Source organism: Scomber scombrus, chromosome 8 (assembly GCF_963691925.1).
Source record: "Scomber scombrus chromosome 8, fScoSco1.1, whole genome shotgun sequence".
Taxonomy (NCBI): Eukaryota; Metazoa; Chordata; class Actinopteri; order Scombriformes; family Scombridae; genus Scomber; species Scomber scombrus.
The window spans coordinates 10513406-10525231 of record NC_084977.1 but is presented as its reverse complement, the minus strand read 5'-3'; the positions used below and the strand labels follow the sequence as shown (position 1 = coordinate 10525231).

At 39.4% G+C, this 11826-nt stretch overlaps 1 protein-coding gene across 1 annotated transcript; it reads right to left on the bottom strand.

Annotated features, from left to right (window-relative positions):
* Window positions 1-1336: 1336 nt before the first annotated feature.
* il12rb2 (interleukin 12 receptor, beta 2a) lies at window positions 1337-10233 on the bottom strand. The gene is made up of 15 exons (XM_062424239.1): window positions 10151-10233; window positions 9481-9747; window positions 8554-8677; window positions 8218-8408; window positions 7773-7915; window positions 7354-7483; window positions 4856-4929; window positions 4051-4255; window positions 3765-3947; window positions 3493-3594; window positions 3236-3382; window positions 2597-2728; window positions 2215-2311; window positions 1946-2033; window positions 1337-1858 (listed from the first exon to the last, which is right to left on the bottom strand). Exons 1-15 carry the CDS (start codon window positions 10218-10220, stop codon window positions 1403-1405), a joined length of 2409 nt encoding a protein of 802 aa, XP_062280223.1. The 5' UTR covers window positions 10221-10233; the 3' UTR covers window positions 1337-1402.
* Between the last annotated feature and the right edge of the window lie 1593 nt (window positions 10234-11826).

Below are 11826 nucleotides of genomic sequence, written 5' to 3'. Positions count from 1 at the left end.
CACTCTTTTTACCCCGCCTGCGAGCATTCATACAAAAGTCTTTACTGGAAAAAACATGTTATGCAAGTTTGTCAAGCGGTCATCTCCCACCTGAGGTTGTTAAACTGGTTTTACAAGATGTCACAGCTTAGACGTGCCTGAGCCTCACCTAATGCCAACACCAACAAAACCGATCAGTTTGCTGTTTCATACAAGTAGTCCATAGAAAGGAAAGACAAGACACAAAAAACACATCTAAATGCATGCAGATGTTGGTGCTTTCATGTGTAGACAATAAAATCACTTGTTTATTTGCACATGAAAATTGAATCAAATCTCCCAATAAGGTACCATAATTAAATAAATCAGAAATTGCTATATGAGCTAAATTAATCCCTAAATAAAGACATTGATAGACTGCTGCTCAAAATAGTTATAAACTCAAGAAATGATTAAGTTTCCAGCCTGCTGATGAAAATGCAAATACTCTTTAATTTATATATTTTTAAATGCAGTTGAGTGATAATTTTTAGCAAAATATTGGCACATAATCTCACCATGCAGCAGTTGTATGCACTTCACCAACAAATGAAACTCTTTTTTTGCTTAGCTGAGATTGAGGTAGTAGATGTATCTAAAGTCACAGGCAATATACATGATGGAAAACAATGCGATGCTACAGTAGAGTATGCATTTTGGACTGGCTTTTTTCTCTGAGACATTTTGACCCGTCACAGTTGGTAAAGCACAGATGTAAATAAACATTAAAAACAGCTGTATTCCATTTAGCTGCTTCACTTTCAGGGTTGTGGTGGTGTGCATGCTGGATCATTTCCTGGGACAATTGACTGTGGAACAGCCATTGTAAATGTTATTACTCCTGTATTTTTCCTACTTTGACAAGTCAAAATGTCTGCTGTGAAAAAGGCTTATTGATACTGTCAGCTTCAGGATGAGACCATATCCAAATACCTCAGTTCATCTGATATACTCTACCTGCAGCTTGTACTGTGCTTATTTTTGGTCACAGTATTAGTGTGTCCAATGTTGTTCTGAAGAGAAGACAATGGTAATGCAAGGAATAAAAATTTAAAAAAGTACATTTTCAGTCATAACACTTTTCAAGACCACAGCAAGAGAGCTGTCTTTGTTATAGTTCTGAGCCTCAATGTACAAAGTAGTTGATTTGTGTCCCAGCTAGGCACCTGATCCAAAAACTTAGAGCCAAGCAGAAAAAAAAGAGCAATTTTTTTTCTCCAATCTCTCAGTGGATAAGCTGGTTATTCAGAAATGTTTGCACATCCAATTCCCACCTCCAGTCATGCAATCATCCACTGTTTTTTCATTTTGAAGTTCTCTTCCTCTTAAAAAAATTTTTTCCCCGAACCTCATCTCACCAAAGAGTTCTGGTTTCAGGTTAACGCTAACTGTTCTCAAAGAAGCTGCTGCAGTCGATTTTGACCGCATCGAGAGTCAACTTCCCTCCAAACATCAGTGGCTCCATGAAAGCATTGTGACTGGGCAAGAAACCAAGCACTTCAACAAACTCTTCCTCCTCCTCCATCTTCTCCTCCTCCTCCTGATCTTCCTCGTCCATGTTTCCCAGTCCGTGTGATGAGATATAGTCGATCGTCGTGTTTGTTTCCAAAGAGGTGTGTGTCTGGTCTGAGCTGTCCGAGTCATGGGAGAAGCTCTTGATGTACGTGGTCAGAGGGTACAGCAGGGTGGCCGGTTGGGTCTCGGGGAGCTGTGAGGAGACATTTGTAGGTGCGGAGATGTCACAGATCTGCTTTGGCAGCTCCTCAACATCCACGAGGATTGGCTCATCCTCCTCGGTGAAACTCGAGTCACTCAGCTGGAGTGGGAGGTTCATCTTGCCCTGTTGGGGAGGGAGAAACATGCTCAAAATGAGGAACAATGAGCTGCAGTACAGTCCTTAGTATTTCATGCACTTTTACATAAATACCTTCACTTGGGTGCACTCTTTTGCCCATTTGCTGTTTGCAGGATCTGGCACAACATCGAGCATGAGGCACTGGAAATACACCCAGAACCTGAGGGGGGAATGGGGAGAACTGCTTAACAACATGGCATTTTTTTTAATTTTTATTGTTGCATCATTTCACTGACTATGTTGTGTGTTTTAAGCACAACTGTAAGTGATATAAAGATACTTGTGAGCTTGTTAGTTGCTTTAACTCATAAATCCACACAGTTCTTGGTCACATACTGTACCTCTGCTTTACTGCCGAACTCTGGCACAGACACAGCAGAAACACCATGGTGATGAAGACGACCGCACACACCAGTATGAGGTGCAGTTGGTTGTCTTCTGCAGCAGCAACAATAAAACATGGACAAGATGTCAGACATACGCAGGAATAATATCTGTCATCAGACAGTAGCAACAGCTGTCACGGTGAAACCTTTGATTATATATCGGACAAAGAGGAAAAGCATGACTATGCAGCTATGCAGTCTATTCTCCTGAAGCAACAGTATTATTGAGTTATTGTAAACTCAGTCAACTCTATCATAGCTGAGAGTTCATGTGAAACAAATATTACCAGCAGAGCAAGTTTGATCCAATGTTCAAGAAACACATAAAGCTGCTTACGCTGGATGAAGATCTTGACCTTTTGACCTGCAGGGCCCTCTCCTTTAGCAGTCGAAGCAGTCATCCAAAGGCTGTATCCAGATGGAGACAGGCTTTCGATGATGTATTTTCTTTTATTTTCTGATGTTTTGTCTGGAATAGAAATGCAAAAAAAAAAAAAAAAACAGCAGAGGAGCCACGTTTACTGAAGTTACTCTTGTGACTGTACCAAGAATATACGCTACAAACAATGTACAAGTGCCTGATGGGTATGAAAGATACAGAGACATGCAGAGTACAAGCACACTATTTAAAACAGTAGGGTGCAAGGAAACATACAAGTTAATCTTGGCTCAATTACAGATTTTTTTTTCCATCTGTTAAAACAAAAATGGGCTAGTGAGATTTTGAATAAGCCAAAATTTAGAAAATATGGTTTAGCATGGAAGATTATATGAAATTTCATCTGCCTAACAGGAAACGATTCCTGTGTGTCCAACTGAGATGTGCTGTCTTACATTTGGAAACTCATTTTTCTTTGGAACATGGATGTCAATTGCTGAAACTTGTTTTATATGTTGTTTGTCATGTAATCCAATGTGTGAGAGACCAGTCAAATAAAAAAATAAAAAATTCATACATAATTATAACTGTACTTACAAGTCTCCTGGCGTCCGCTGCTGTTTTCTAAATAGATGGTATACTCGGTGATACAACCCCCACGCTGACCCCTGGGAAGCTCTGTCCAGGTCACTTTTACTGTGTCTCCCTCAACCGTCTCCTTGACAGATGGACCAGATACTGGGGCTGCAAACACCAAGCAAACCCACCCCAAAAAACACTGCTGTTACTAACTCTGTTGCTTCAATTTGTTTGGTAAATCAATGAAATTATAAACTATCATCAATAGATATTACCTGACTCCATAGTGTAGACACCTGTAAACCTGGTCCTAATCATAGAGCGGTCATTATACAAAACATACACAGCTCCCTCGTAGCATTCAAATGGGTTAACACCTGCATAATGAAACATATAAGAAAAAATAAATGTGGCTGTCAACAGAGACCTTAAAAAAAGGGAACGTCACCACCACAACCAGTCTATAGTGAATGGCTGGTTTGATTACTGATTTCCTCTTTTTTTGGTCTTATTTCACCTATATTTACTGTAACTCCACATGTCACACCTGTAATGACAGCATGGTAGTCATTCCTGCTCAGTTTGTCCCATCTAAGCTCTTCCAGCTTGTGGCCCTCTGGGTACCACTCCACCACATACGCAGCTGGCAGAAGTGCAGTTTCAGGCTTGCTCCAGGAGATGGTGACACTGTGGTTGTTAGTCATGACTTGCACATCCTGAGGGGGCTCCGCTATAGAAAAAAAAAGTGTACAGTATGAACACCTGAACACTTGCTTATCCTTTACAAGACAGAATCATATGCAAATTCAAAGCGGCTTTTTAAAAAAAGTTACCTCTCATGCGGCAGGTTGTAATTCTTGCAGGAGGGGAGAGTCCTTTAGAGTTGCGAGCGCACACTGTCACTTCACAGTTGGGACAGGATTGCACTACACAATTTCTGTCTTGTGCAGTCATGTTAGTGATGAAGATCGATTTAGAGTTGTTAACGCTGACTATGTACTCTAAGATCTTCCCTCTAGCGATGGAGATGTCAGTGTCCTGCCGTCAGAGAAATGTTTAAAAGTAAATCATTGACTTCAACAATGTATATCTGCTTTAGTTGGTTATTGAACAATGCAGAGTTGAGGAGAAAGAAACAGCATATTTGAGCGGCATGGTGTTTTTACATGAGCCTGGGATTTGGCTGTCCTTAATGGATGTTCGAAATCAACACACTGCAAAAACAGTGTGTGTAAGACGCCTCATTTCTGTTCAGCTCCTCTTTTCTTGTAAACTGAAACTGCGGCGTCTGCCGTCAGGTTTCACTTATCTCTTGCTGTTTTAATGTGACGTTAAATGACTGAAGGTCTGTGTGTATGCGGTCGAGGGTTAGGGATGTGCGACTGTGAAACAGTGTGTGTGGGTGTGTGAGTTGTTAAGTTGTTGTTAAACCTCGGAGGTGGTCAAGGCTTGACCTTTAGTTTGTGCAGCACATAGCAGAGAAGCAGGTGATTAAAAAGTGTTACTATGGCTACAACACTGCAAGCACACACAGACTCAGAGCGAGAAAGGGGAGTGGGAACACATGGAAAACACAAAACTAAAGCTGATGAAACAGTGCAGAATTGAAACTAAGAAAAAATTACTTTTAAAACTCACCTTCCAATAAACTTTCAGGGAATTAGAGTCAGAGGCAGATTCAGCATACCACACGTCCAACTCTTTGGCAGGAGCTATAAAACAACAGAACTCTATCACTTGACTGCAAGTGTAAAATAGTGTGTGAAAAGGTTGATATTTACAGTTTTTTACATTACAGATTACCGATTTGTATTTTTTTAATGGAGTAAAGTCAGTAAATAGTTTACACTGAAATTTCTTACACGTTATTCATAATGACTCGAACTAAACCTTGATGTTAAGTTTTGATATCAGTAGACAAACATCCAATGTTTAATGTCCAAGTCTGACAGCAATGAGTAGCATTTCCAAGAAACCTCCAACTCTCTGAAGTGATGTGTAAATCCACATCTGATTCAAAGTACATTAAATGTTTCTTTTAAATGAGCAAAATCCAGTAAAGACACATACCCTGCTGCCACTAGTATACTGTAAATTCCATAATATACAGCACTATACTGTGTTTTAGTACCTGATGTTATGACAGAAGTAAATTGTACACAACGTTTACAACAAGCAAATTGTCGAGAAAATGGTAATGCTGTAGCATCAAGAAAATACAGCAATGTACTGTAATTTAGTTCATGGTATTATTACAGTAACGTTATTACAGAACTGTAAAAGTAACAGTAAACCACTGACATCTCTGCAGCCAGTGTTTTACTGTTAATCTACATGATAATTGTGGCTAAAGTGCAGATGGATGCTCTTCATTGAAGTAAATGAGTGAAAGTTTTTCCCTGACATCTGTGCTTGATAAGTATCTGTGCCATTAAGAAGGGGGTAACTCTGACACATCACAGGCCACAGTAGTGTATGTAAGAAGTGATAACACATAAGGGTCGTAAATGTCGCCCCACCCAAGAAGTTCTGAGATGTGCGCACTGCTGCATCAGCCTGGCGAGCTGAGTGGTGAAATATGTATGTGTATGAGGTTAAAAAACCACACTGGGGGTTTTGTGATTACATGTCAGTGATATTTGAATGAATGCAAACCATTTACCAAAGAACTAAGCAATCTTTCATACTGACCTCTCACCTTTTAGTCAGGAGTTGAATCTCTTAAAGAATGAAAATTAAATTAGAAATACTTAAAGGCTGAATAAGATAATGTCCATCACAATTGACATCCAGTTGTCTTTTGATTATCAAAGTTACTTTAAAGGCTCATAGCAATGCATGCAGAGACTGTCAGCAATGCTTCCCTATTGGTGAGTTCAAGTGCTGTTGGGTAACTGGGATTTAAAAGTCAGCTGCTTAACTGCAATCCTTCTAACACAAGAAACAAATGTTGCTTATGTAAAATTATTTTTAGTCTTTTGGGTTTTATGTTATCTTTTATAGACAATCCAGGAATATTACGACATTCCCAAAAAGGCAACCAATTATTTATTGAACATGTGCTACAATAGTATAATAGCTCCAGAACAGCTACTACTATAAGAGGACCTACTGTACTAATGGGTGAGGTTTTGTCAACTGCTATTTCCATGATCAAAAATGAACTTGAAACCTGGACTGGAAGTCCTTAAAGAGCTCAGAAGAACTAGAAAATCTACAATGAAACACTGAGAGCTGCGTAAACTCCATACACTGAGGAAGATTGTGTGATATGATTGTAAAGCTGCAAAACAGCTACCAAGGGGATGTGGTGATATATTTATTTTCCCAAGCATGCTTCAAACCACTGTTAGTTGATTTTCAGACTTTCCTGGCAAAGAACCGGTGCTACTGTAGTTTAAAGCCTGATTAAAATGCTTCATAATCACTTGACGTGATCTGCTTATCCAGGAAAATGAGGAAGATAGACAAACATGCTACATGCTCAAATAAAATATGTTACGTTCACCAAACCTGCCTCTTCAACTACTTCTCTGACCTCTGCTGCTACTACTGCTGCTGACTATCAGTGGAAAGTGAAGTGATCTGTCACTGCTGCACATTCATAGCTTACATATTTACAGAGAGATGTGCATATCTTCACACCATCAGTATAACATATACACAGCCATATCTCCCATGAAGCATCACTGTCTTCTTAACCACTGCACAGCACCTCACACTGACTCAGTGTTGCATTGATAAATAAAACAGCTAGCTGCTAGATTTTACTCATGTATCAGTGCAATCTACTATGCATACTGTGTCATATCAGACTGGTTTGATATGACACTGTATGCACAAAACCCAATCAGGCCTGTTTCAGCGGCTTATATGTATCCGGCAGTCAGTCAGTGGTGATCTGATAACTACCCCAAAAAACACAAAGGAAAGGCAATATTACTGCATAATCTGATAGCGAGCATAGATAGTGTGCCACAGAGATACTGTAAATACTCAGATCATTCAGATGTGTTCTTCTGCAGCGAGTATGCAGACAGTGTCAGTGGTGCTCTCACTCAGGAAGTACAAAAATACTTCAAGGTGGAGCTCTGAACACTCTTCAGGAGCAGCAGACTAAATGCACATTTGCTCACCCTCCTCTTGAGTCCAGCTTGAAACGTTTGCACTCCACTGACTCCACAGGCCGGAGCTGAATCTGGATCTGGCTCTGAAGTGATACAACCTGTAGGGCTCCAGGGAGGAGATGGACTGGAACTGCATTTCCTGTAAACCACAAAACATCTATTTTTCATCATATGTTTTCCTGCAGTAATTTGGCATTTGTGATCCCACTGTAAGTATGCATGATGAAACATGAAAGGTTATGATTTTTTTTGAGACATGTTAAGCATGCTGACACTCATATCTGCATTTGGCTTTGAATCAGCAGCACAGTGTGGTCTGATCATCCAGTACCTTATGTGCTGAAAGGTTTTATGTAACTGTCTGCAATATCACACTGAAAGTCCCCAAAGTTTAGAAATCAGAACCAGTCTGAGTTGAAACGTCTTACTGAGTCTGGATTAGTTGTCCATGTCTGTTGTTCTGTTCTGTATTGGATCTCCAGGTGTGGTGTCTTCACAGATTGCTCTACTTTGATGACACACTGCCTGGAAGAGCACTCCGGTTGACCGAGAACAGGAGTTGATGGTATCACTGCACAGATCGACACAGTCAAAAGCATGATTAGATGAATTAAAAACAAAGGTTATGTGTGACTTCTTTTGATGAAAAAGGATCCAACTGCATCATTACTAACCATTGAATGATGTCATCACAGATTAGTGGGAAGGAACATCATGAACGTTAAGGTTACTTTATAAGCGCAGGACAAACTTCACAACAGAGCTGGTTTTAAAATACCAGTCACAACAACTTACAAAGACCCTAAAATTGTCTTCACACATGCAACACACAAACAGAAGTCCTTGGACCTGGACAATTCCTACAGGTCTTACCAATGTCACTGAGAGAGTAGTTGATGGAGGCAGACACAGCAGTACCCAGCGCATTGTGGGCGTGGATCTCCACAGAGATGTTCTGGACTGAGCTGTCCACACTGAAACTAGCTGATGGAAAATCAGTTCCCTTGCTGGAGGCTTTGTAGGACAGTGGTCTACCTGTGTGGTTTTCAGATACAGTTGTCACCCTGAAACACACAAAGCCAGGTTTCATTTGACAGGAGATATAAGCAATGTCACAATAAACTATAAAGCTGACATTGCTGCTGCTTGCTGAGAAAAGTATGGTGTAAATTGCATGTTTTGGTGACGTCTAAAGGTTTTCAAACTCACCTCAGTTCTGCAGTAGTCCTAAGATAAGTATGCCGTCCACTGTTCCAAGTGCAATTCACAAGTCCACTTCCATTATTAAGAACGTTTTTTAAGCATGAAATGTTTTTAGGGCGATCTGGTAGATCTGAAGGACAAAGAAGAATGGAATATTTATTAGAAAACTCGTAAATATATCAGTTTTTACTCATGTTTTAATTGCACTAACTCATGACTTGCACAGGAGGTCTCATTCTAACACAGTAAGAATATCAATTAGGAAGTAGGGATGTTTGTATCCTAAATAAACCCAAATATTCTGTAAGTAAAGGTGAGTACTGATCCATAAAATGTACATTGTCTTATTCTTTGCATGAACAGATTCCATCTTCTTCAAATGCTTAATGTGTCATATTATAGACTTTGTACAGATAATCTTGTGCACAAGTTCCGTATAGGGGGCTGGCACATGGTATGTGTCAAAAAAACATGTTTGTTTTTACTCCTAAATTAGGCACAGCTCTATGGTTACAATAAGTGACTTTTCACAGTTGGCTTTGACACTTAGCTGCACTCCGTCTTCAACATGTGAAGGGTGTAAATATAAAAGTGACAGCAGACCCAGCCATGTCTTTTTTTACAGCTCTTGCAGCCTGAAGAATTAGTCAGATCATAAGAAATTAAATTATCTTCCTGAAACATCACACAATGTAAAACATTCTGCAGAGCTTTTCAAGCAACTAAACCATTTAGATCAGCTGCTTGCTCTTCATGAGTTTCAATTGAACATTATGACATGGAAATTAAATTAGGTGATGGCTCATGTTGTCATGTATGATCACTCTTGCATTGAATTTCTCTATAAATTGAGAAAAATGGTTCGAAATCCACTTCACTGGTGCACAAACAATCTTGTTACCGCAGGTTTCACCTCCTTCATGTCATACTCACATCCAACTGAGATGTCCATTCCACAGGGGTCTGGTGAAGGTTCAGGACTACAGTCACACAGACAGCTGTGTGTACTGTCAGTTGTAATATTCACCACATTCAAATATGTAGTAGTATAATTAAACATTTGGTGACTCTGTAGTGTGGGTGGTTGGTCGCTACACATGGAATACTTGCACTTGCAGTTGAAGGTGCAGTACACCTTGAAAGTGGAACCTCGCTGCACCACAGGTCCAGTGCTGGACCAGATGACACATGGTTTCACACCTAAAAGCAGAAATGATGACTTATATATATACTGCGATACAATGTTTACAGTGTCTTCTTATTTGATTAATTAGTTATATAAATGCAAGTATGACACTAGTCATAAATGTGTTGGATTTGGAGCAGCTGAGGAAATGTAAACCTGGACATCTGTGTTATATAAAAACATTATCCATATGAAAATGTAATCATTACATTTTTGTAAGAATTTTACACAAATTGTTACATAATTTATATGTATATTCTATTTGTAATATCAGGTTAGATTGCCAGAGTATAAGAAATACAGTTATCACATATAAGAGGACATGCGAGACCCGCAATCTAAGTTTGAACTACCAAATAATATAAAATAACGCACAGTCCCACAAGAATATGTAGAGGATGTAAAGTATAAACTTACCTATACATAACTGCACAGCCAGCGCTGTAATGACAGTGAACATGGACCATGTTTGGGACTTTGTCGCCATGAGTCTTTTTATATGTCTGTCACATCGCCACAGGAACGAATATTTTAATCTTAAAAGAAGCAGACATAAAGTTACGTTTTTGAAATAAAGCGACTTTGAAGATGTTTTTAAACGAATAATGATGAACACACGTTTATTTCTGGGAAACGGTTCAGTGCGTCGTCTTAAATTGAACGTTAACCATATTGTAATCGATTCATATTAAATCATAGAGTCATTTAATTTCAGTGAGTGCAGTGAGCAATCAGTAATGGCAATCATAAAAACGGAGAAAACAGACCCTCAATACACTCACCGAGACACTCCAATCATAAATCATATTTCATTCTTCTTTTATTTGAAGCTCTAGCCTTTATCGTAGCTGGTCCTGAACATCTTTGGCGAGCGCAGTGCGTCCACACACTGTGTTAACTGACTGACTACCGCCTCTGGTGTGATGTGACAGATGTCAAGTCACAAACCAAGTCACAGTTCACCAGTGAAGCCAGACAGACAGAAGTTTCATAGAGGCTGTGCAGATCCTCGTTAGCTTTTATAACTAACATAGTGCATAAAACATCCTCAGTATTATTCCAATTCATCTAAAAAGAAAAAAGAAAAAACCCTGCATCATTATATTTATCCTCAAAGTAGACCATGATTTTCTTATGTTCTCATAACAGAGATTGTAGATGCAGGTTTGATCCCATCTAGTCTTTGACTGGCACTATACTCTAAGTTGATGAGGAAAGTCTAGACAGCTGTGAAAAGTAGGAGCTGCAAAAGCACAACAACCCCACAGACACATTTCTATTATCACATTTTCCACACAGCCTGAACCCTCTTACACCCTCCAACATATGCCCATGTGGTGCAGTGGGACTTTCCCCTCTAGCTGCACTACATTTCAACTTAAGATGTGGCTCAATATACTGGGGTCAGGCTTAATAAAATAACTGTGCAGTGTATATTTTGACACTTGTGATTATATTTAAAGACAATGAGGTACCAGGGAGAGTTTTACAACTGCAGCCTCTGAGTGGAGACCCTCCAGAAATTATGATGTGAAGGAGGAAGTGAGACAACTGTCAGGAAGTCCTCAAACTGCCGGTGGTGTATGTATGACGTGAATGCAGGTTCAGGAGCAGATAACTATGCTATGCCCTGAGCCATTATCTGTAATGAGGAAACCCCCGTCTAACTTGATGTGTATTGGTATAATTTCACACTCAGTATCAAAACTTGCTTGAGGCACACAAAATGAATGGCTATCTTTAGAAACACACAGAGGTCACACCCTCATGTTGAAAAACAGAAACACATCTCAGTTGCTAATACAGAATATGTATTTTGACTTCATAAAATGATGAGATACACTTCTTCATTTCCAAATGTGCTTTCACTTCATATGGTACAAGTAAGGACATCACCTTCTATTTATAAGACATACTTTATAAAAGTTGTAGAAGTTGTAACTGGCTTTATTAACAGTTAATAAGCAATGCATTAATGGCCCATCAGTGATAAGACAGTTATGAGAAATGTTTGGCTGCCAGGTTTTGGAGAATTATCTTGGTTGATGGAGAGCTGTAACAATTAGTTGATTAATCAATAAGTCAATTGGCAG